Raw genomic sequence first — 26854 nt, forward strand, 5'->3', positions numbered from 1 at the left:
AAAATCTCCATATATTATGTGTATGTTCATACTAAAGAGAATTAATGGGAATAGGTGCATGTTTCTCGAATTATTGTGGATTTGAGTATATTCATCCAGATATTAGGTCAGACTGGAGTTTCGTGAACAAGAAAAAAAAAATATATACTTTAATTTTTAAACATCATTTTAAATCCTTTTAAAAGGATCTTGAAATTAAATGGGGTTGTTAAGTCTTATGGCCAGAATTTACTAAATCCAGTCAAACACAAAGAAACACAAGTTTCATGGATTTAGGAAACCTCTGATTTAAGGTCTTAATTTTGCCTTCGATTCATGTTAAATCTATATTTAATAAATCTAGCAAGGAGATGGATCTAATAAATCTGGATTTGCTAACGTTAAATCCTTCCTGCAGCCAAACACCCCCCAAAGAGTCTTCTTCAAAGATTAAAAAAAAAAATAAAGGACAGGAAAAGAAAAAGAGGAACATGAAAAAAAATTAAAAAGGAAAAAATAAAAACAAAGAAATAGGGAGAAAAGAAATTGACTTGATCAGTTTGTTGATCATGACATAATAGAATATATCTCTGAAGATAGGTGACAATAAACACAAGCTCCTAAGGAAGACAGTTTTGAAAATAAATCTTTCAAGTTCAAGAGATTATTCAAAATTGATAAATTGTGCTCCAACTTTTTCCAAATTCAAACTATTTTTGCAAAGTTGGGAATCAAAATCACCCCATAATCCAATATTTCCAATAAATACCAAAAAAATCATCCTTGTATTCAATTTCTTTAAAATTCTGAACATAATCTCAAAATTAATAGAGTTTTTTCCGAATCCATGGAATTTGTTGAAGCAAAATATGTCAATAGTGAAGTGAGTTAAAATCAATCAGTTTAACGAGACATACAATCCCGGACCTTCCTTTTAATTTTCACTTTTAAGTGAAAATGAAACCAACAAACTCGTTAATGTTATATTTGAAAGTTTAGGAAATCTATCATATAAGTCTCAGCTATACGTCAAGACTGTCCCAAAAGTGACAGTCCCTAGACTAAAAAAAAAACCTAATGTGTCATAATATAAAGCTCTTTGATGTATGTGCATAAAGATTGAACACAATAGCCAATCAAAAATGGGCTATTTGATGCCAAAGAATGAGAAGTATACATCATATGGTGAACTCTAAATAAAATGTATAACTATAAAGTTATCCCACTTAGGTCTTATTAATATTGATTTCTAAATATCAACGGGTCGCGATCTAAATGTTCGAAATGCTTGTCTATATCAAATGGAAGGAACCACTTAGGTCTTATTAATATTGATTTCTACGGGTCGCGATCTGAATGTTCGAAATGCTTGTCTATATCAAATGGAAGGATATGTCGATAATTCGATCCAGAAAAATGGAAGATCTTTGATTATTTAAGAATTATCTTCAGGCAATTTTACCACTAAAATCCAAAAATAAATTTTGATTATTTAAGAATTATCTTCAGGCGATTTTACCACTAAAATCCAAAAATAAATTTTGTAAAGTGTGTTTTCAACAAGTGACTTCATGGAAGTTTTTAGGATTTTGAGTATATCACTGCAGGATCAAGATTAATCATATTCGAATATAAACAATATTAGAAACCCATACTTTAAAGAATTCAACTTCATTCGAAAATCATTTCAATATGAGTTGGAGTTTCTAAGGAAAAATGTTTTATCCTAAACTCTTAAGATATGTTTCTGTCATCTAAAATATCATTGTTCTGAAAGAAAGAGCGCTCAGTCCGCCCTAATCCAATAGGAAGGGGGAGGGCGTTAAAAGAATGTTTCTCTTCCAAGAGAGTCAGGGTCATCATTTTGACAATAATCACAAATTAACGTATCTAGCGCCCCCGCACAAGACTACCTCTGGTACAACCACGGCATAATGTCATGCCCCCTTGTCACAAGGGTGCACCGTGCCACAGAACAGTACCACCAACGCCCCAATAAAGTAGGTGGCGCCCTGTGCCACCTAGTGGCACTTTCATGCCATCGGCGATCTGTGGGACTCCCATTTATTTTCAATGGTCGACTAACGCGTCCCTTAGGCTCCTAACATCTCCACTCGATATATACCTCCCCTTCTCCTCACATGTGACACTCTTGTCCACTCACAATTCCTTCCCACTCTCTGATGACACTCATTCTCGCTCCTCTCTCCCGCTCTGGTGCTCGCCCAGTTGTCTGCTCCCTCTATCAGTGTTCTCCGGTCGATCTACTCCACTGTAAGCTTCCTCTTCTTTTTCTCCTCTTCTTCTTCCTCCTCTGTTCCATCTCCAGCAGCTGCTCTTCTTCCATTTCATCTCTATGCTTCTTCATCTTTATCTTCTTCTTCTCACTACTTGCATGTGTAGTTCACTCACCTATGTAGTGCATACTTTATTTCCTTTTATACGTAAGACTTCTATGTGATTTGCTTCCATGTGTGAATTTAACGTGTCACTTCCATGTGCAGTTGGATTTTATAAATGAGATCTTCACATAGTTTATTCTTACATATAGCTTTCATGTGTAGTTTGTTGCCTTGCATGGGATGTTTCATGCAATAGAAGACTTTTCCCCATGTTTCATTGTGTATATTTTGTACAATTGGAGAATCATGTGGTTGTCTTCAGTTTCTTATATGTGAATCTCCAAATGTTATGCACAAGTCCATACTAAAGAAAATCCATGAGTTTAGGTGCATGTTTCATGCTATAAGACCTCCATATGTTATGTGCACATTTCACGCTAACAAAATCCATATGCTTCGTACAAGAGAACCCATGTGATTAGGTTTTTCATGTGTTTCCTCATGTTAAGAGTATTAGTTAGTAAAAAATTTATTCATGTGTTTTCTCATTATATTCCAAACATGTGTAAGTGTAATTTTTTTCCGATGTGTTTCATCTTCATGTTAAAAATATGTGCAAGTATGATGACCCACCCATGCCTTCTTTTATGCCTTTGTGTATGAAAATGGATAATTCAGAAAAAAAAAGGAGAACCTCTGCTATGTAGGTATAATTTGTGAAGGCTTCAATAACATGTCATTTTTAGCAAGTATATGTATTTAAAACATTTTATCAAAAATGATATTTCTTTTATAAACTAAAAACAGTTGAAGACAACATTTAAAACCCTTCTCAATGAATTTTAAAACAATTTAAATGAAAATAATCATATCTCTTTAAGGAATAAAATAACTTTTTAGAACCTTTATAAAAGAAAAAGTGAAATACCAAAATCAAACATTTTAAATGAATTTAAAATAATTTAAAACAAAATAGAAATAAGTTAAAATAAATTTAAACCGATTTTAAAAATAAAATAAACTAAAACATTTTTTAAAATAATTTAAAACAATTTTAAAATAATTTAAAGCATATTAAAAATTATGCTAAAAATTTAAGAGAGCATAAAAAGAATTTAAAAAAAATTGAAACAATTTAAAATAATCTAAAACATCTTAAAATAATTTAAAACAATACAAAATAGTTTAAAAACGATTTAAAACTAATTTAAAAACAAATAAAATAATTTGAAAAGAATTTAAAAATAATTTGAAAAGAATTTAAAAATAATTTAAAACTAGTTTAAAATAACAATTTTAATAATTTAAAAAACAATTTCAAACAGATTAAAACTAAGTAAAAACAATTTAGAAAATTTTAAAATAAATTAAACAACAATTTAAATAATTTAAAATTATTTTTATATCAATTTAAAAATAGTTTAAAATTAATTTAAAAGAATTCAAAACATTTTCAAATAATTTAGAATAACTTTAAATAATTTTAAAAATAATTTAAGCCCAAATAACAAACGATTTAAAAATTAATTTAAAACATTTTAAAACAATTTAGAAAATTTAAAACTAATAAAATAATTTAAAACGATTTAAAATAAAATTAAAAATTATTTAAAATAAAGTGAAATAATTTTAAAATAACTTAAAAACATTTAAAAATAAAAAAACAATTTAAAAAACAACTTAAAAAAATTTAAAATAATTTTAAAACCTCTAAGAAATAAGTTCAAAATATTTCAAAAGTATCTTAAAATCTCTTAAACAACAAGAAAAAACTTTTAAGAATAATTTAAATACTTTTAAATATTCTTAATTTCAAAAATGTTTTAAAGCATTTTAAAAGTAATCTTAAAACCTTAATTTTAAAACACTTTAAATAATTTAAATTAACTTAAACACTTAAATAAGATAACCTATATACTTAAGCAAAACATCTAAATAACTCAAGACAAATTAAACACATAAATAAAACAACTTCAAATACTAAAACATTTAAATACCAACACACCTTAAACTAAATGAAAGAAAACTTAAAAGTACTGAAAGACCTTAAACTAAATAAAATATCTTAAAAAACTTAAACACATTAAAATTCCATAATAAAACAAACAATTAAACCACTTTTAAATATAAAAATTTTTAAAAGACATTAATCGCATAAATTTACAAATGACATATGAGCTTCAAAGAAAACTTCACATTAATTAAACTTAAGAACAAAACTAAATGGACAACATCCACCTAAAAAATCAAATGCAAAACATCAAACTTCGAAAGAAATCCTGATTATCACAAATGACTGACTAGCATACGAGTTAAAACAAATCATCTCTATAAATATCAAATCCCAAACAAAAATCTAAGCCACATTAACTTAGATCATGGAAACCACCAACTTTGTGGATCAACTGTGAATTCTAGGATGGCTAGCGTATAAACAAAACTAAAGATCAAACATACCATAGATTAGTTCAGTCCAGAAGTCTAAATTAAACTTTTACATTCCCTAATTAGTGCAAAGAACTATGACGTATAAAATAAATATTCTTATACCCTAAAACTATGTAGGTGCTCTACAATGAAATAGCTCATTGTTACTGACGAATGCACCTCTAACCCGTTTAGCTAACATACTCTCCACTTGTCATTTGTATGGTGTTAAGTGAAAATGTCTGGTTACAAGGCTGATTAATAGTTGAAGGACACTAATGCACCCAGGACAATGGAAAGTCAGGAGCATCGTGACCGGGGATATTAATCCCAAATTTCCGGTTAGTACACCTATTTTGATTCCTTATATAGTAGATTTAAGTCAAAATTAGAGCTTCGCCTCCATCAAGAAACCATTCTTACCTAACTCTATCCCTCTAATTTAGGGATCCTTACAAAACTTCTCAAAATCAATTTTTCGAATCTATTTTCAAAATTCAAACCTCCAAACTCATCCAATCTTGTTCAACCCACTTTGATTTTGTCCCAATCTCAATTCAAACTCTTCAATAATAATCAAGTCTGAAAACATTCATCCCTGAGATCATCAAATCCATTTTCTGAGTCTTTCCATGACACACTATCATTGAATTGTAAACCACAATATCTGAACTTAATCTTTATGGGAACTCTGAACTTGAATCCAATCATCACACCTTAAAATAAAATTTTGAAATATCCAACATTGAAATCTGAATAATATAGGCTGATATTTTAATTGAGAGTTTTCTCTGGAGCTCATAGCTCTAGAGATGTAATTAAGGGTCTGTTTGGGGTGGCGGTGTGGTGGCGATGAGTTTTGCCCGTTTGGATAAACTGCATTTTGGCAGCTTTTATAAAAAACTGCCGCTAAAATCAGTGTTTGTCCTCCGTTCGTGGCTAGGTGCGGTGGCAGCTTTCTAGCTGCGGTTTGACTTTTTCAAAAAAAAAATGTAATAGTGACTGCAGCTTTTTGCAACATCAGATTATTCTTTAACAGCTTCACGGTTGCTTATTAATAAGTTACAGCTACCCCAAACAGACCCTAACTATAAGGGCTCGCACTTATAGACCCAAAAATAAAATAAATCTATTCGTGCAGGCAAGATAGAGGAAAAACCCTGCTTTCATAGACACATAAATCTTAAAGATTTTCATCATTCGAATGAGTAAGATTCATTTCAAGATAACATTTACTCCCCCATGGGAGGTATATTTTTCTTCGAATGTCATGTCCGATCATTTATAAAGAAATCTTTCGAGAACTATGATGTATACACTCAAAAAAAAAAAGCTCCACGCTCCACCAATTTATATATAGAAAATATATATATATATATAGTCATAAGCCGCAGCATTCAAGTCACTTGAGCAGTCTTAGTTCCCATCCTGATAACCTGCTGCAAAGAAGAAGGAAGTAAGAAGGAAGGTGAAAAAAGAAAGAAAAGGTAGGGATATAGGTAAGAAATCTGATTTTTGGTAAATTCTTTTGCAAATCAAGGTTTGATATAGACTTGTCAGGCTTCAAAATATGAAAGACGAGAAATCGTTTTGAGGTTAATTTAGTTAATTATAACTTAACCACGAAATTATCATATAATGAGAAATTGATGTTTTACTAGGAAGTTCATTGAAGAACAAGATTATAAATAAAGAAATCCAATCTGAAAAAAATCAAGCATCTGTGTTAAAATACTTTATTATTTCTATGGGGATCAAAATATTCTTAAGGCTATTGCTCATCAATTTCTACTTATGAATTAAGCTATTACGTGCATGCTAGTATAAATTTCTTCATATTGAGCAATTAAATGAAAATTAATATACTCAACTAGTCTATACTTTGCAATAATTCTTCTGTTTAAAATAATTCCATATTATTTTCAAATTTTGCCAGTCTTACGAAACACCATACAAATTTAAATATTTACATTTTATTTCAAATGTTGCACATTGTTGCCTCTATTGCATGTTCATATAAATTGATGACTGTCGTTCATAACAATGCAATGAATATGACTATGATAATAATGCTGAAAATAATAGAAAATCTATGAAAATTCATATCATGCAGGATAGATTAGAAGATTATTATAATCCATGCGGGGAGGGGCAAACATGCTTTTAAGACAACCCTCAATGAGAACTAAAGGTGATTCCCTACTCCACTACTCTTAGGTCCAAACCTCATCAAGGGACCGCTGTTGTTATGTTGAATTTAGCCCAATTCTTATAAATGGTTAGCATAGGCCAACAACTAGGTGACAACCAAGTGATATCTGTGTCAAAGAAAATGTAAACATTACATTGCGTTTCAAAAACTATGACTAATAAAAATGAGTATATAAATGAAATGTAAAGTAGCTTTATACCAGTAACTAACTAACCAAGTGTACTAAATGATTTGACACTTAACGATTGCGCTTCATTTTCTTAGAAAAAATCATGTTCATTGTTAATAATTATTTTCTCTAGTATTTAAAAATCAAAGCCCTCACTAAATTTCTTTTGCATTGAGCTACTATGTTTAAGATTATAAATACTCGTATTAATTCCAATAATCAAAATGGCATATAATATTCTTTTTCATATAGTTAACATTATATTAAAATTATTGATCCATTGAGCTTCTGACTCATCAGAAATTATTAGTTATTACTTCACGAAAAAGAAGCAAATTAAGCTAAAGATAATGAAGAAGGTGGGTAGCCTTTTGATGAGATAAAATACTAAAAATTACTATAGATGTTCGGTGTTAAGTAATAATGACGTGATGTGAAGATTTTTGTGGATTGCTGAAATATTTAATAGGGGATAGAGGCTTACACAAAAAAAACTAATCTAAAATAGGCTAGTTTGGGCTTATTTGAATTATCTCTTTTGGGAAAGTACTTCAAGATTTGATAAATGGCTAGAAATGATTATCGGTGGTTATCTTGGGATGCGTACCTATGATCTAGAGAAGAAGATTTGTTTTGAATGGATTTAGATGGTGTTAAGGGTTAGAGAACAAGACTAGATCTAAATATGCTCTAACTTTGTTGAGGCTATGAAAAGGGGTTTATAATAGTTGTGAGGCTTACATTATTAGTTTGTTGATATTATAAAAAGCTTAGGACGTTGATGAACAGTGGTGAAGAATTTAGAAAAAGTGTTATAAATGATTAATGAATAACTTAAAAGAAAAGCAAAAATAAATATATAATCTCACCAAAGAAAATGCAACACTTGAAGCCACCAAACACCAAGCAATAAAAGAGAATTCTCACTCGAATATTTCATTCAACAACTGATCAAAAGTCATTACCTATCAACCCTATTTATAGGGATTAAAATGAAAAAAAAGTTAAGAAAATGAGGAAGAAATTTTAAAGGGAATGGTAAGTGGTGATTGATGGAGGAAAGTGGTAACCTCATTCCTTATTTATTATTTTTTAAGACCAACCATCAAAGTAGCCAAGTTTGAAAGCTCGAACTTTCTATAAAATGAAATTGAAATAAAAATAACAAAATATAAATTCAAATAACTCATCTTGATGGGGCTCTTGTGACGAAGCTTGAATAGGCTCTTAATTGAGCACTTTCTCGAGCATTTGTTTGAGCTCTTGTAAGTGGACTTTTAAATTCATTTGTTTGAGTTTGAATGTGTTTTAAGCCTTCACTTGATTCTTATAATTTTTTCTTTATTTTATATCACTTCTCATTGCATAACTTAATTCTCCTTCATGCAAAATATGATTTGCATTTATATAAATAACATTATATTGATTTGCATCAATTCTCCCCTTCTTCAATAATTCTACTCCGTAGAATTAAATAGATGAAATAAAAGTAGAAAATATGTATACAATATGAGACTTGAAAAAATTAAATGCAAAATTTAAAATCAAGCAAATATACAAATTAATTTGGATAATTACTTCTCTTTTCAAATATAGTTAAAAATTATAATCGGAGTAATCATTTATGTTGATAAACTTTGAATTAATTGCCTGAAAAAAAAAATATCTCAATCAACTTTTGAATAATGAGAAGCTATGTAGTAGACATTTGATAAAAGAAAAAGGAGACTACATATAAAATGCAAGTTTGAAAAACTCTCCAAAATTCTTCACAAAGAAAATGAATCACCAAACTCATCTTCACATGCATGCAAATGAATCCTACCAAAAATCTAATACCAAATTTATGATGAGTGGTAAAATTTATTTTAATAATAAAAGCTATGTAGTGGATACTTGGTAAAAGAATAAAGAAAATACATAAGATGCAAGTTTGAAAAACACCAAAGTTCTTCCCTAAGAAAATGAATCACCAAACCCATCTTCACATAGATGCAAATGAATTCTCACTAAAGTTTAATACCTAATTTATCAATGGTAGTAAAATTTATTATAATCATAATTTTAAAGATTGAGTCATTAGGCGCACCATAATGGGAATACTCCCCTAAAATATCTTGTCATTAGATTGCTCATTCCCTGATTTGCTCTGATACTAAATATGATTGTGGTGGGTGTACTTTATAGTAAGATTAATACTAAAAATTGTTACATATGTTGGTATTAGGTATAAAGATGTTATGTGGAGATTTTGGCAAATTATTAAAAAATTTAGAATTGAATGATGGCTAAAATAAAAAGATTGATATAGATTAGGCAAGTTTGGCTTGATTTGAAATATCACTTCTATAAAATTGGCTTAAGATTGGGTAAATGACTGAAAATGATTATTGGTGGTTAGCTCAGAATGTGTACTATGATATGGAGTAGATGGTTTGTTTTGGAAGAGTTTATAAGGGTGTCGAGGAATAGGAACAAGACTTATATTTAATATGCTTTAGTATGGTCGAGAGCTATGAAGAGGAGTTTAGAATAGTTGTGAGGTTTTGACTGTTGGTTTATTGATATTATAAGAAGCTTAGGACGTGGATGAAGAGTGATGAAAAATTTAGAGCAAGTATTATAGATGATTAATAATTTAAAAGAAAAGCAAAGATAAATATCTAATCTCACCAAATAAAATACAACACTTGAAGCCACCAACCACCAAGCAACAAGAGAAAAAATTGTTACTCAAATATTTTATTTAACAACTGATCAAAATTCATTACATATCAGTCTAATTTATAGAAATTACAATGATAAAAAATCAATAAAAAAAGATGAAATTTTGAAGAGAATTATAAGTGGTCATTAATGAAGAAAAGTATTAACCACATTTCTAATTTATTATTTTTTTGTGACCAACCATAAAAGCCGTCATGTTTGAAAATTCAAACTTTCTAGAAACAGCATACAATTTAAATATTAAAATATAAATTCAAATATTTCTTCTTGATATGGCTCTTCCATTGGCTCTTAATTGGGCACTTTCTTGAGCTTTTGCTTGGACTCTTGTAAATGGACCTTTAGCTTCATTAGCTTGAGAGTTTGAATAAGTTTTAGACTTCACATGATTTTTATAGTTTTATCTACATTTTTGACTATATCTCATTGCACCGCTTAATTCTCCTCCATACAAATTACGATCTCTATTTATACAAATAATTGGCGACTCAATTTTGAGCTTCATCATAGAGTTTTGGGTAAATAAAGCAAAAGGCTGTACTATATGTAAATAAAAAATTTCTGATATATCATAATTATATATGAATTTTTTAAAAAATCTAATAGCCCATTTTTGTGATATTAAATCTGTATTAATTGTATAATGGATGTATTAGAAATTTATTAAGTGGAGAGTATATTTCATGACAATCTATGCGAGCTAATTTTTTACTACCGCAATCTTATTAATTAGGATGCGTGTTGGTGAGAAATGTGTCAACTAGGATTACCCACCTCTTTTATGCCTTATGTTTAACAGAAGAGGGACAAAATGGGGCATGGCGTTTTTCCCATGAATGGGATACTCATGAAATAGAAATAATTCTAATGAATCTAACCTCCTTAAAATTCTTCTTTATTCTTTTACTCCCACACCAATAAACTGTCAGACCTTAATAATGACAAAAGAGGAGCCTGCTTTTCTAACTGAACAGTGCAAACCTACTGTCACGCCCTTTGTCATCTCCTCGAGTTATCAAAAGTCCCACCAGCCCACCACAGGACACCTACTGCTACCGATCCCAGCAGAACCAGAAAACAGCAAGCTGTCTTGCTATATAAAGCAATTCAAAGTATAAACTAGCTTAGAATTCTTCGTTGCACAGCAATTAAAAAAAAATCAGGTTTCTGTTTTCTGCATTCGAGATAAGGAATTCAGAAATTGGCTTGCTGTCCAGCACAAGATATTTGGATTTGCCATTTATGGCGAGCCGGAGAGCATTTTTTCTATTTACAGAAAGAGAAAGAAAGGGAAAACTGAGAAGAAATATCTAAAGCAGATATCAGAAACCAAGTTATAATTAACTTGATCTCTAAAATGCTACTTTTACCACTAAATCCAGCCTCGCAATCTGGGTTTTGTCATAATGTTGAAAGGTAGGCTGCTGATCAAACGGCTAACCTAAGACATTGAACCTCACAGAATGATAGAAAGATAAAACCTTATGCTTATATGCTGGATTACAAACTAACAGTAATATTATTTCTACCTTCACTTGATGAATGAATCATTGAAATAGCGACTTTTTGTGCTTAAGCGTTCCATTAGGTTCAATGTAATGCAAACCTTCCACAGGTAGAGACAAGAAAATCTTTTTGTTGGTAAAATCCTTGTCCCCTTCCACAGTCTCCACTTTCCCTATTTTTTGTCCTTATTTTACAGCTATAATCATGCTACATTACACCTTTAAAATGTCATATTTATCCATTCGAACTACAAAAGTTGAAGGTTACTGAACTCAATGGACTAGCAAGATTGTCTCGGGGACGTCATGTACGGCATGCATATAGTGTCAGTAACTTAAAATGACATTCACCTTTTAAGAACATTATGAAGGCCCTCTAAAGTACTTAATGTGCTTCTACTTGCTTCAATCTGCTGACTAAGCTCCAAAACCTACAAGATTCATACCATAAGACCATCAAGACTTAAAATCAATGAAGCACAAGGAACACTAGAATTAAATTTGAAAAGTACAACCATTTTCCAACGAGTCAAATAAATAATTCCTCGGAAAATGTAATTTAACCAATATTTCAATGCAGAAAAAATATGGAGTCCAAGCTCAAAAGAAAATAATAAAAAAACGAAAAAACAAACATGTAAAAACAAAGAGTTCACTCCTGCAAGAATTTAGAAAGAAGATGAAATCTTAATAAACAAAATATAGATCTTCTTGATAAAGCTACCAACACAAATAAGACAGTTTAGAAAAGTTTTCAAATGTTACTAGACTTACAATTTAAATTTGAAATTTCAGAGCAGCTTTTTTGAAACGGAGAAGTTGATTGGAACATGATGTATGTCAATTCTTTCTCTCATTTCTTACACAAAATTTCCCAAGTATAATTGAATTCCAAATAAATTTGGAATTGTTTTCTCAGAAAAAGAGTGTGGGCTAATACAACACAATTCATGCAATACAAGCAACTCTGGGTCCATAGCCAACAAAAGTTTAAACAGACAAACAGAATAATATGCAGGATAACACATAATTATAAAAATGAAGCGAAAGCCTGCATCTATCTCTACTTATACACCCTTAATCAAAGCAATAAGTTCTAGGAAAATATCATATTGCTTTCTGTTTTCACCACTGCAGCTTCAAGAATGCTTGAGGCTTTATTTTCCCCCTCCAGAACCCCAAGTCATTTTCCTTTCTCTGCCCTTTTCTCAACTTCTCCACCAGCTCACTATTATCTAGCATACAAAATCTCCTTGAAACTTAAGCTTCCGAAGTTTAATAGGAAGATCACTACAACTATCACCCATGATAGATTTATAAAGACAAAAAATTATTTTCTGTCATAGAAACTAGGAAGATTAATATGTACATGAGAGATTGTTTCATTTCTAAGTTAGGCCAGGTATATTTGGTATTTCCTTGAGCAAACTTCAACCTGGAGGGTTGGCTACCTCATACAGCTTTTGTAACCTTATGACATGTCTATAGATTGGTTAGTTTTTTATCGGTATGTAATTTCTTAATCATTAAGCCTTTCATTCCTTAAAATAGTCTAGCTCATCATCTATTCCTACCATAGATCTCCGAAGCACAAGGATGTTTGATTCAATAACGTAAATTAGACGAAGCTGCTCGTTGATCACACCTATCATGCTCACGCAAAGAGACAACATATAAAAATGTCAAAGTACGCAATTATGTGTCCTAAAGAATATTATGCCAGCCCATATTATCATTATTGTGTCCATGGCATAGGTTGACCTTTCGCAATCACCCTTCCATGCACCATACAAAATGAGACTTTGAGTCGCTTCACTTCTAAAGAATGTAAAAGAAAAATCATATGGTAGTGTTATACAAATTCTTAATTGCACACAAAATGAAAAACATACCTAATCTAAGAATATTGACTGATCAGCATCTCTAATGCTCATGCAAAACTAAACAGTAAAAGATTTAATTTATAGCACCTTGAATTCATAATCCTCAGAAGCTCGTCTTTGTCTTCCGAGAACATGTCCTGAGATAGGCGATTCAGTCTGCACTCTGCCTTGGGGAGACAACAACCCCTACAATAATGGCAAAACAGAATTAAAAAAAGATAAACATGGACGGGTTCATAGAAAACGAAGTGCAAGATGCTAACTTCGACAAAAATATAACATCAGTAAGATGCAAGGCTCTCAATTCAAAACTCAAACAGTAATTAGGAAAATGAACTTGCCAAAGAAATCCACACTACAACAGAACAATCAGATTTATGACTATTAAAAAGAAGGCCACTAACAATTTGTAAGAAAAGATAACCATCCACCAATCCTAAATTTAAAAAGAAAAAAATCCTCGACTTTAAATCACCATCAGCATCATCATTAATCCCGTTCTAACTAATTTTATTTGAGTTGGCATTGTGAGTTTTCATTTTCCATTGGTTCTTACTAATTACAGAATCAAATGCCAAGCATATTTTATGCAGATCATTTTGAATAATTTCTATCTATTTTCCATTAAATCTATGAACTTTTCTCTATAATTCTGCTACGCTGCCTTTATCTACCTGTCTGCAACTTTCTATTTTATTCCACTTCTAAACAAATTCAAACCAACGGTTTTTGCCACTTACCATCCTTCAAATATAATTATCACAAAAAAATTTTTCTTTTTTATCACACATCAATCTTAACACTCGGATCAATCATGCATAATTAGATTATTAGTAATTATCTACTTCCTCAACAGAGAATCATACAACATAACAACCATAGCCAAAATTTTAAAAATTTGCCTTGCATTACCTAATATCCTCGTGATCTTTTCTTATCATACAATATTTCAATAGGCTAGAAGGCTAATGACAGATGTTCAAAACTCAAAACCAGTTTAATAATTATTCATTTTTGACCAATGCAAAATCAAATTTGATTTACATCAATTACAGAATGGCTCGCTCAAAATTATTTAATCCAAAGCCAAAATTGACTTGATACATATGTTTGTGTGACTTTGTGTATTTTTGTTTGTATTCTAATAAAAATAATTGCTAAAAAAAACACTCTATTCATTAAAGACTTGAGCTTATATAGAGCCTACAACACTCTTTAAAAATAAATCCAGACTCATTCTATATTTACCTTAAACTATATACAATTCTGAACACTCCCCCTAAAGATGAACAAAAGATATTCACTAAGCTAATCTTGTCACACAACCTAGATAGATCTAATGAGCTAAAGTCTCTTGGTGAGGCTGTCAGCTACTTGCTCTCTAATAGGTACATGACTTATCTTCAGTAATCTACTATTCAGCTTCTCCTTGATGAAGAGCCTAGTATTCTCTGCATGCTTGGTTATGTCGTGTTGCACTTGGTTGTTGGCGATACTGATTGTTGACTTGTTGCCGCACCACAACTTCATTTGAGCTCCTTGGTCCACTTGAGCTCTGCCAATAGAGCGCTCAACCATAACATCTCGACAACTCCCAAGGCCATGGTCATGTACTCTGTCTCTGTCGTCGACCACGCAACTACTGACTATTTCTTGGTCTTCCAAGAGACCAAATTACCACCTACAAACAAACAATATCCTGATGTGGACCTTTTGTCATCAGCACAACTAGCCCAATCAGAGTCATGGTAGCCCTCAATGCCTAAATGTTCGTTTTTCTGAAGAACAACTCCTTCCCTGGTGCATTATTCAGGTACCTCAGAACTGATACACTGCATCCATGTGGCCCTTCCTCAAATCATGCACGACTCACCACACTTACTGTAAATGATATGTCGGGACGAGTGTGACTCAAATGGATGAGAAGGCCTACCAACCCCTGATACCTCTTACGATCAACTAGCTATCTTACTTCTATGCTTAACTTTCCCTTCTAATTAATTAGTGAAACTACAGGCTTGCATCCCAACATGTCTGTCATTGTGAGCAGGTCTAGCACCTACTTCCTATGAGATAGAACAATCCTCTTTGTACCACGAGCCACCGCAATCCCAAGGAAGTAACTAAGTTGTCTCAGGTCCTCCACCTCAAACTCTTTGCCCAAACTTGCCTTCAGCTAAACAATCTCTCTCTCATCACCAGTGACAATCATACCATTCACATACACAGCAAGAATAGTAATGTGACAGCAATGTTGTCGAAAGAGCACTGTGTGGCCGGCATTGATCTGTTGATATCTCATACCTACCATTGCTCTCTCGAACCTGTCAAACCAAGCTCGAGAGGAATGATTCAAATTGTACATTGACTTTCTCAGCCTACATAACTTGCCCACTGTTTGGCCTATGTTCGAGCCTGCAAGTATCTCCATGTACACCTCCTCTAGCAAATCTCCATAAAGAAAAACATTCTTCACATTCAGTTGGTGTAATTTTCATCCATCATTCACAGTCATAGAGAAAAGTGTCCTAACTGTGTTCATCTTTGCCACCGGTGCAAAAGTCTCATCATAATCGACGTCATATATCTGAATATACTCTTTCGCCACCAATAGTGCTTTGTACCGATCAATATTTCCTTGTGTAGTCTATTTCACTGTGAAGACTCATTTGCGCCTGACTGTCTTTTTCCCTGCCAGAAGCAACATGAGCTCCCACATTCTATTCTTGTCGAGGGCATCAAGTTCCTCTAGCATAACAGCCTTCCACTTTAGATCCTCCTTAGCTATTTGCCAACATCTAGGTATAAAGATAGTGTAAAGGTGATATGTTAGAGTATGAGACAAACCGAGCAATGTCATGTGAGAAGCCAAAATGATAGGGAGAATAAAAATTAGAAAGATGGTCTGCATTACTGTGAGAGGTTTTCCTTAAAATCATGAGAGTTGGAGGAAAAGGGAGAGGAATCATATCGCTTGTGCAATCGAATTCTGAGGTGGATGGTGTATGTGTCTCAGGAGTCCAGTAGACCAGGACAAGAAATCTGTTGGCATGAGTGGCACGACAGGCATTGTTTCTTCATTTCACCTCCTCCTTGCACCCTCAACTCCCCTTAAGCTTGAATCCCACCGCCACCAGGCTCATCTGAGTGCACCAAATCAAAAACCCAAGAATTCTTATTACCATAACTAACATAAGAGCTCATGGTATGCTTAACAAACTCACAAGCATCACACACAATTTTATGTTTATTTGCAATTCCATACAAATACGGATACAAACGACTCAATAGAAAAAACGAAGAGTACCACATGCAATTGTGATGTAGCAGCAACACATCACTCCTCTCAGATCATCCTACTCCAACACTCTCTACCATTGATGTCAAGACTGAGTCCATCCCACTCTAAGTACCAGAGTCCACTGTCATTTTGTCAGTCCCAAGTATTGGTCAGTCCCCTTATTTTGAAAGATCACTGTAGTAATATCAAATAAAACAATATATTTTAGCTAGAGTATAATGGCACTAATAGATAAAAGGTTCATTGGAAAGGATTTAGCATGCAAAATATTGGACATGAACATAGAATTGGTACGCCTCACATATCCTTACCAACCAGAGACTGTGTTGTACCATCAGCAATCTGAATGCTCTCTGAAACAGTAAGATGAGTATAAAAGGAGAACTCACCAACACCTGTCAAATATCAAGATGCACAGGAATCTACTATCCATTATAGTGATCTTATGGTGGATATATGGGCAAGAGCATGTGTATCACAAGTACTTTTGGCTGAGCATAAGTAACAGTGTACCCCTTGGATGATGATAAGATAGATGCATCCTCAGCCACATCACTTGCCGCTCACTGTCTGATCATTAACATCTCCAGAAACTCGCAATCCTCATCGGTAAATACCACATCTGTCTCTCCCTCATTCTCCGCTACCATCATATTTGTCTGTTGACTCCCTCTTCCACCCCTTTGGCCTCCACAATTACAACCACGGCCCCTAGACTATCCATGTCTACCCATCTCTCTCTAATTGGGTGGCTAGGCACAAGTCTTGCTAAGGTGTCCCACTTTTCCACAAAGTGTAACCTCATGCGGCTCTCCTCCTGCAACATCGCGGTGATGGCCTCATCTAGCGAAAGAGACATTACCTGGGATAGGAGGACCGATCTCCTCTGATCAAAGGTCGGGTTCAGATAAACCTGAAACTGCATGTCCTCATTTGTGCAAAGATTTCCCCCTTCTTGCACCCCGGATCACAACAACTTGACATCGGTTAGAAGTGATCAAGATCTGCCTACAGTCGTTCAAAATTTATGGAGTACTCCTAAATTGATCTATTACTTTGAACTACTACCTTTATCTCATGTGGAATCCGGAACACCCTCTTGTGATTCTCAGCTCCAGCATAGATCTTCAGCTTTGTCAAGATGTTGCTCACCTTTTGAATGACATCCACTTATGAGACAATTGATAGAACCATCGAGTTGAGTAGTCAGGTGCAAAGCAAGGCATGTGTGGTCCTCCGCTTATCCCTCTCAGCACTATCACTCTTTCGCTCGACCTCCATCAAGAATTCCTCTAAATTCTTCCTTACAAGAGCAACATCGATCTTACGTGGCCAAATAAGATATGTGGTTGATCCATCAAGTTTCAGATCCACAAGAGGGAGATCTAGCTTCACCTATGTCGGAGTACGTGCTGAGGTAACAGTTTCTGTCGAGACACTAGCTCCCAATATGAGCCTGACCAAGGCCGTTAGAACTTCACAATCTTTCTTCCCAAGAAGCTCCAAACATTTACCTCCTGCACTATCTCCGTCTCTTGAGATCCTCAATTTAACTATTCTCCGACCTTTGTCATACTCTCACGTTTGTAGAACCAAAGTTCTCTCCTCCACTGCTCTGGTTTCACGCTCCCTTCACCGCTGCCTTGCATGAAGCCACTCAAACCACTCCGTCGCGATCCAGCAGCAGAAGGTGTCGACAATACAGCCCTAGAGCATGCTGGAACACGTCGTCGACTTCCAAGCTTGTTGCAATCACAACCATATCGCGGGGGTTCACGTCGCGGCACCCTCGTTGTCGTAGTTGCCTTCCCAGCAACTGTCAAGATTGTATCGCAAGGGTTGTTTGCCGCAATCCCGTAGTTGCCCTTCCCAGAGACTATCACGAGGGTTCTTGACCGCGATCCCGTAGTTTCCTTCCCAGCAATTGTATCGTGAGGTTTCTTTGTGGCAATCCGGTAGTTGCCTTCCCAGCGAGCCACAATCCCCTTGTTGTCGTCCCAGTTAACTCTAGTCATGATTGCTTAGCGATGACGAAGCGGATGGAAAGGAAAATAGGCGGGTCTCTGCAAGTCGACCCTGAAAATCGAGCAGCACCAACAATGCACAATGTCAATCTGGAAAATCAGGCAGCACCAACGAAAGCTGCTATGATACCAAATAAAAATAATTGCCCAAAAAAATACTCTATTCATTAGAGACTTGGGCTTATATAGAACCTTACAACATTCTTTAAAAATAAGTTCCTAAACTTATTCTATATTTCTTATCCACAAATAGGACCCTAAACTATATACAATTCTTAGTAGTTCTTGCACGCGTCATCACACTTGATAAATTAACATATGATAATTACATTATAATAAAGTATATTTATATTCAAGGTATTATGCACAATTATTCATGAAAAATATTTTAAGATCTAGAATTCTTAATGCAAATATTTGATGTAGTTGATAAACCACACAAACTCAACTTTAAAATTCAGAGTTTCAAATGGACCCGGAGAAACAAGAAAGGATCTGTGTCAAACAATAACTTAATAATCGGTTAAATAAAAGAAATTTAACTATAAAATCAAGACTATAAGAAAACATAACTCAAATGGGATTTATATTGCAATAAAAAAATCAAACAGGTTGCACCATATTTCAATAAAATCAAAAAAATGACAAAATAAATCACAGAAAATTATATGAAAAAATAACATTAAGAATTTATCAATTAGAGAAAATCAAACAACATGTTGGTAAAAGGAGATCATTATTCCTTAAAGTTGTTAATTGCACTTATAACACTCAAATAATTCAGCATCAAGCACAAAAGAAGTTTAAAGTGAATCTGAAATTAATTTAGCCAAAAAAATAAAAGTTTCTCACATGCCTCATAAATACAATATTTATAACCACTAAAACTTCAAAATCAGCAGCCATGAATCTGTGGAATTGCTAAAACCCCACACGTAATGCTGGAGCAAAAAACTTTTCTTGAAGGTGGCACATAAATTAAATTTAGCATTTGGAAGGGATACAAATTAAATATTTGTTATTAAAAACATCAGTTAACATCGTTGATATTTGGCAGGGACGAGTTTTGAAGAAACTCGTTGATCATTAAAAATTGGACCAACATGAATTCCCTTTTCCCTTTATTAAACTATCATTGAACTTTGGAGCGACATGAATTCCCACCTCACTCTATTAAAGTTTGGTCCAACACATAGAATGATTGCGAGTTGATTATCATATGACCACACTTGAACCACTATCAATGTAATTCAAAGCTGGGAATAGCCTGAAAATTAAATCGAAAGAGAAATAAATTCATATAAGCTCACAACAACCAATCTCACCATACAACTCGCCATGCAAGACATCCTATTTATGGTATGTGATTCATAAAACTTCATAGAGAAATTCACATACATACCACAAAATTCTTATGCATTTGATATTTATATTTATCACACTTTGATGTTAAAAACTTATGCATGAAATACTGTAATTCACTTTTAAAAAGTTAGTAATAGTAGTATCTTATTTGATGTCTAAAATTTGAGTGGTATGCATGTGAAAATAAAAGTTTAGGTTATATATATGTAAACATATAAGAATTGTGTGATCCGTACATGAATACGGATTTGAGCAGGATTTACGTACTATTTAAAGTAAATCCAGCCAAACAAACAAATTGGACAAATTAAATCCGTACTTCGCTTAATCCAATTTTTCTTCCCTTACGTTAGTTTTTTAATGTAAATATGGATTTATTAAATCTGATTATTAAGTGGATTTAACGGATTTAGCTTAGGAAGAAAGTCACAAAAGTGGATTTATGTCAAACATCATAAACCAAATTTAATGGATTTAACCTTAAATTGAATAAAACATTATTTTAAATTTACAGCATTTCGATTTGATAAATCTGAATTTATCAGATTTCCTAAATCCTATTTACTTCAATCATACGGGCAGCCAAACAAACCCTTAAAATAAAAACTATATTAACTCAACTAATTGCTTCATAATTCATGTAAATGAATCGTAAATTTGAACTTGTGAAGTGTATGTCAATATTACAAGGCATTACAACAAATATCATAGTGATTGTGAATATCACATATGAATCTTCAATCATGTTATTGTGTCGATGACGGCCAAATCCATCAATATATTCAAAGCATACAACAGCGAGATTCTTTCATATGAGGAGACAATCATAGAAAATGCCCCACCAAATGAAAGAAATTTGTCGGGCAACTCTAAGAGTTGGGAGAAAATTAGGTTTGCATCATCGCAAAGCTTCAAAAGCCAAAAGAATTAGTTGAGAAAACTAAGGGGCGTTTGGTACGTACTTTAAACAGGATTTAAGTTAGTCAAACATCATAAATAAGTTAGATAAATCTTTCGTTAAGTTAAATCCAATTTTTGCTTGTTCCATTTATTAAATCTAAATTTACTAAATCCACTTATTAGTTGGATTTAACGGATTTAGCACAGGAAAACAATATTTCAAATAGATTTATGTCAAACACCTCAAATGGATTTAACTGGATTTAACCTAATTGAACCAACCAATATTTTGGATTTAATGATATTTGGATTTAATAAATTCAGATTTACCAGATTTACTAAATCATATTTAACTTAAATACTCCTTGCAGCCAAACAGCTCCCTAGAGGTTGAGACCAAAACTCATCAACTCCCTAAATGAATACGAACCAATTAGGATATAAGAACACATGTCAAATCTTTAGCTTGATCTACAATTAAAAGTAAACGACATTCCCAAAGAAACTTGCTTAGTCACAGCCTTCAAGGTAGATGAACTTCAACGGAGTTCTCGCGCTACCCACTAATTCGAATAAGAGGATACTCAAGAAGAATCCTATTAGTCTCAAAAGGAAAAAACCATGTTACACAGCATCACCCTGCTTTGACTCAAAGAAAAAACTTCATTTCCCAAATGAGTAATCCAAAGTTGAGTCAAAGTTAGAACTTTAAAATCAAATGTTCCTCCCTTTGTAGCAACATAGATGACTTTGATGAATTCAAAAAAGAAACAAACTCACAAGCCATTTCTGTAGAAGATAGGTACCCCAACTATGTGGCACAATTCCAATAAAAGGTGGAAAATAGGTCCAATCTCAAAAGCTAAATAAAAACAAAATTAAAGGAAGAATTATAAGAATCAAGGACAATGCTATGTCCCGAGCTTCCAATACACCTCAAAGATCATCAAACCGTGGACTGTGATGTCTTGGCCAACCTCCCCAAAGGACAATCATAATAAAGAATTTATGAAGTTCTTATGATGTCCAAAAAAAATCAATATACATCAATGAAAACTTAACAAAAACCATGGCAATGTGAAGCATTATTCGTAAAGCAAAATATGAAGGAGGCTATACAAACCCAAAATTATCTGTGATCACTTAAATGATGATTACCACCTCTTAGGTTCAACTAAATGAAATTAACTGATATGTCAACGTAAAAAATAATGCGCTTTAAAAGAATCCAATCTTATCAAATCACATTATTGTTAAGAAACTTTGATGTTAGTATCTCAAATTTCAATATTTGAGTAAGAATGAAGTGTTTCTCAAAGGATTCATTGCTTCGATGACCAAGCACAAAGAACCCTTTAGGGTCCATTTGGGACAAATTTCTATTTGTTTTGCATTTCAGGCCACTATCATAGCTCTATTTGGGAAACTGTTTTATTGTTGATTTCTGGAAATTTATATGGTGGGAACTAGTTTTTTTAACCTGATTGTAAGAAAGAAGTTGGCTCATTTTTTTGAAAAAATATATATTTATAATTTCTATCGCAGCTTTCAAAGAAGTTTTCTCCACTAGAGTTTTACAATCACCTTTTTAAAAAACTGCAGTCACCCCAAATAGACCCAAAGTCCTTCCTCTTACACCACTATTTTAAGAAGCACTACATAGAGAGAAAATTCCACTTTATTTGCTTTGATACTTCTTTCAAAGCACTATTAAAAAATTGTAGCTTCATTAGTGTGGCATTGCTCCCTCCACTCTCCACTAAAGCATAAAATAGGCTTAGAATGACGATGAATATCAAATCAATGGAAATATTAAGCCATTTATGGTTTATGAGATATGATACAAACATTTTGCTGACAAAGAGTCGGCCTGCAAAAATTTCGCTCATAAAGAGTCAATGACTACAAACATTTTGCTAACAAAACATCAGACTGTCATAAAAGTTATAACCACAAAGGTTAAAGACAAGGAAAAAAAAACTTAGGGACTGTTTGGGGCAGCTGTAAATTATTAATAATCTGCTGATAAGCTGCAAATCAGAAGCGTGTCCGGATAAGCTGACTGTCTGTTTGATTTGTGCGTTACAAAACAGTTGATTTGCAGTTGTTTCTAGATAAATGATCATTCTGCCCGTGCAGAATTTCCAAACTATTTCATATTATATTAAATTTCAAAACTATTTTATTATTTTTTGGTAGGGAGATGCCTCAGGGACATTTACATACACACCACCCAATTCTAAGTTATTTGCATATTTAAAATCTAAAGTTTACATTTATAACATCTAAATATTTAATATTATATTAAAAATATCAACCTTAATTTTTAAAAAAAAGTCATAATAAATATTTTTAAGATGACACGTATATAAAAGTAGAAGTTTAGGTGTTAGAAATGTAAATACAGAGGTATTTGGTCGTAGGTATGTAAATCTTCCCTTTTTTTTTCCTGCTCCATTTAAACGATTGTTCCCTCTCCCTCCTCGTTCTACAGAAAGAAAAGGAAAATGGGCACTGTGGATCTGTACCTTTAGAGAGGCGGAAGCCACTCTACATTATGGAGAAGCGGAGAGGACTCGATCTTCTCCAAATCCCCGAACGAAAGAGGCAACAACGAGGAATTGGATTTGAGATGGGCGGCATTGTAGAAGCTTCCGACCATGAACAGGGCGAGGATGGGAATTTTGAATGTTGAGGATGGGGAGCTGAAAAAAATCAACATCAAGAACCTCAGCTGAGGGTCGAGAGAGACGGGCGAGAGGAGCGAAGAGGTTAGGGCAAACAATACGGAAATAGGGCAACACCGTCAAAATATTTCCCAAAACGTTGATCGCATGGTTCATCCTGTCGGGGGCGCTCGTTTAACTCAAAATCCAATTTTAACTTAAAATCCAAATGTCTTTTTCCCAAACATTGTCTGAATGTTGGATCCAAATGGTGAGGCAGCGTTTTCAAAACGTCGCCGCAGCTGATAAGCTGAAAACGCCACCGCAGCTGATAAGCTGCCCCAAACACACTCTTAATTTAAAGAATTGCTCTCCTATAAAGCAAAAGTGAGTGCCTCAACTAGGTAGCTATGCAAAAAGAAGATGACGATGAATAATTATTTCTCCATAAGCTTAAAAGCACTTTGATGGTTTAAAATGAATAGGAATCCAAGTTGGGCTCCCTCTCAAGATTTGATAAGCTCAAAAAAATAGCGCTAATAATGATCCCATGATACTTCTCACCACCTCTAAGAAGCTATGTCAAAAACAATTTTGTCTTAAGCGAGGAGGAGAAGCATGTTGATCATTTCAAAAAAAAAAATGGAAATGTTAACACATGCAACTAGCTTTAAAGAACAGAAATTTTACAACCTAGGCTCTCAAGGATGCTCAACTTGAAGTCGTCTCAGCAATACATGTGCTATTTTATTACAGGAAGTGAAGTTCATTTGGATCCAAAGATGGCCATGAAGATTTGATAATTAATCTATAAAACATTTGGCAATGGTAGCCACACCATCATAGATGATGAGCTTCTAGAAATCAACCTATGCATTAAACAATGGCTAAAGCCAACTCCCATTGGTTTTTTGCTCTCACGAAAGAAACATAAGAACCACAAAATTTATTCCTCAAATATAAGGACTCCTTCACTTGACACTACATTGAAATTTCAAGCATGTACATTGATGTAATGGTCCACAAGATATCTATCAATTCCAAAATAACAAGTGTCGCAGCAAGTGGTAAGGCAAATAAGACTGGATATCGGTGAATAATATTACAGAGAACAGGAAACTCGTTAAAGTTCTCACCAAGAGAAAAAGTATGCCAACTTGACTGCAAATATCATCCACTGAAGAAAAAGAATGAACAAAGTTTATATCTACATTGAGTTCAAGAACACAGATTAAGGCGGCTCCAAATAATTTCTTTATATAGCCAAAAACATAACAGGGGGTTGACAATACCTCTAACCATGATATGTTTTCATTCATAAACTAGTCATCGGGCTATATAGGTATTAGCTGCAGATTAGATATAGATGTGCAAAGTGAGAAAAAGAACCCAGTTTCCTTGATCTTGGCTTTTCTTTAGGCAATGTTAGCTTGAAAAAAGCTCTTTCTTATTTTGCAATAACATTATTTAGGAATACTGCTTAAGTAGTTGCTCATTAGCTGCTACCCGCAAATGCTGATATTTTTCTGCAACATATAAGTTAAATATTTGTTGATGGATTACAGGAATTGCAGATTGGAGCTAAATTGAATATTAATTTGCATATAGGCACAAATAAAGGCTTTGTTTTGATTAAAATTGAGCATCTGCCGAATTAGTAATGAGTTAACATAAGCAGTGAGCTACTGTTGGAAATTCCATACAATGTACACATGCCAAGGGACATCGCATTAAGGTCCCATGGACTTCAGGCAAACCCTGCAACAAAGAAGAATGCTATAAAACCTTCTGGGGAGAGTAAACCGACCTTTGAGTCAACAAAGTCCAGTAAGGTTGACAACGCGTCAATATCACCACCCAAGTTAGTTGAATCTGGACAAAGCATAGTTAATTAAAATAGATTAGAATTGTCTGAATAAGCATGCATGCATACGCCTCCGAGCCCACACTAAAAAAAATGTGAGGTTGACAGGGTATGCGGTGGCACAAATGGGAATGGGAGCTAGGAATGAGGAGGGAATAGAAAAACCTGATAAAACTTTGGCTTGAAGTGTATCAATTTCTCCATAAATCTTCACGTTTTCCTCCTCGGTTGATTTTAAATCCTTCTTTAACTGCTCGATGTAAGCTTCTGAAAAAATTAATGTATCCCCAAAAAAGTTAAATTCATATCCTGGCTCATAATCGGAGAAAGAGTGAGATATTTCAAATTTCATCCACTGTAAGTTTGTGTTCAAAGTGTGCTTGAAGAATAACAAACAACTAAAATAGCATATTCAACCGCAAAAAACAAACAATAACGACACAATCAACCACAAAAACCCTTTACATACACTGCGTTTTGCTGAACAGATGCGGAAGGAGAAAAAAACAATAGTAGGTACTTCAAAATACTACGTTGAAGCTAACTTCAAATATATATAGAGAGAGGGAGAGAGAGAATTAAAAAAACGCACAATAATAAAAAAAAAGATAGTCAAACTGAAGCTTGCCTAAATCAGCCGGCCCTAAAGCCTCGACATCATGGTCTTCGCTGAGTACCTGCAATAACAAAGAGCAAGCTCATTCAATGTAAATGCCTGTCAAATCCAAGCAAAAAGAAACGCATTTGCATTAGAGAATTCAATGTTTCACCAGCAGTTTGCGGCCGAAGTCCTCCAATAACCTATTTGGCTCCAGAATAGAATCCCCTGAGGAACTGAGAGCATCGTCGAGTGTCGCGGAGAGCTCCTTCAAGCGACTGCGAAAACTGTCGGCATAAGGGGGAACTGGATGGACGAAAACTAGTGAAGCTAGACAGAAAGCAATGTACAGATTAAACGAGACCTCCGAACACTTTCTACGTCGAAGGTGTCGATATCCAATGCACCGGTGATTAGGTTTTCGCCCATGGCCCCTGCTTCCTTCCCCGGCAAGCTCACAAATCACAACAGCAATATAGTTCCGCCTCTTCCTCCCGCGTCAATTGATTTGAAGCAATAGAGTTTGGTCTATGTGGACTATTTATGAAAAAAAATTTGATATATAGTCTAGACTCCAATAATAACTTGTCAAGTGTATCTACCAACCCTAACTAAAAAATGATCAAAAAGTATTTTATTTTTCAGCCAACCCGGCCCGAATCTGCTCGACGCTTCGAAAAACTAAAAGTGTGTGTTGACTCTACTGTCAGCATTACTACTTCGAAATGTAAAAATAGTTGTGCTTCTCTTCATTCTCCAATTTTGTCGTTCGTCATCTACTAGGGTTTCGATTGTTGCATTTCGTGAGCTAGGGTTCGCATTGCGTCTGATCAGAGTCCCTCTTTAGTGTCATGTAAGTCCTTTGATCTTAAGATTTAGTGTGGTTAACACT

General features: G+C 33.7%; 1 protein-coding gene across 1 annotated transcript in view; it reads right to left on the minus strand.

Moving 5' to 3' along the window:
• The window catches only part of LOC110037814, a 54969-nt gene extending 28491 nt beyond the window's left edge, over positions 1 to 26478 (minus strand). The window contains exons 1-7 of the mRNA XM_020742536.1: positions 26327 to 26478; positions 26135 to 26240; positions 25993 to 26041; positions 25530 to 25631; positions 25308 to 25372; positions 13332 to 13430; positions 11713 to 11792 (exon numbers count right to left, since the gene is read on the minus strand). Coding sequence (XP_020598195.1) covers positions 11713 to 11792; positions 13332 to 13430; positions 25308 to 25372; positions 25530 to 25631; positions 25993 to 26041; positions 26135 to 26240; positions 26327 to 26391 — 566 coding nt within the window. The 5' untranslated portion in view covers positions 26392 to 26478. The remainder of the gene's footprint in view (positions 1 to 11712; positions 11793 to 13331; positions 13431 to 25307; positions 25373 to 25529; positions 25632 to 25992; positions 26042 to 26134; positions 26241 to 26326) is intronic.
• Between the last annotated feature and the right edge of the window lie 376 nt (positions 26479 to 26854).

The sequence above is a fragment of the Phalaenopsis equestris genome, unplaced genomic scaffold (assembly GCF_001263595.1).
Source record: "Phalaenopsis equestris unplaced genomic scaffold, ASM126359v1 Scaffold225361, whole genome shotgun sequence".
Lineage (NCBI taxonomy): Eukaryota > Viridiplantae > Streptophyta > Magnoliopsida > Asparagales > Orchidaceae > Phalaenopsis > Phalaenopsis equestris.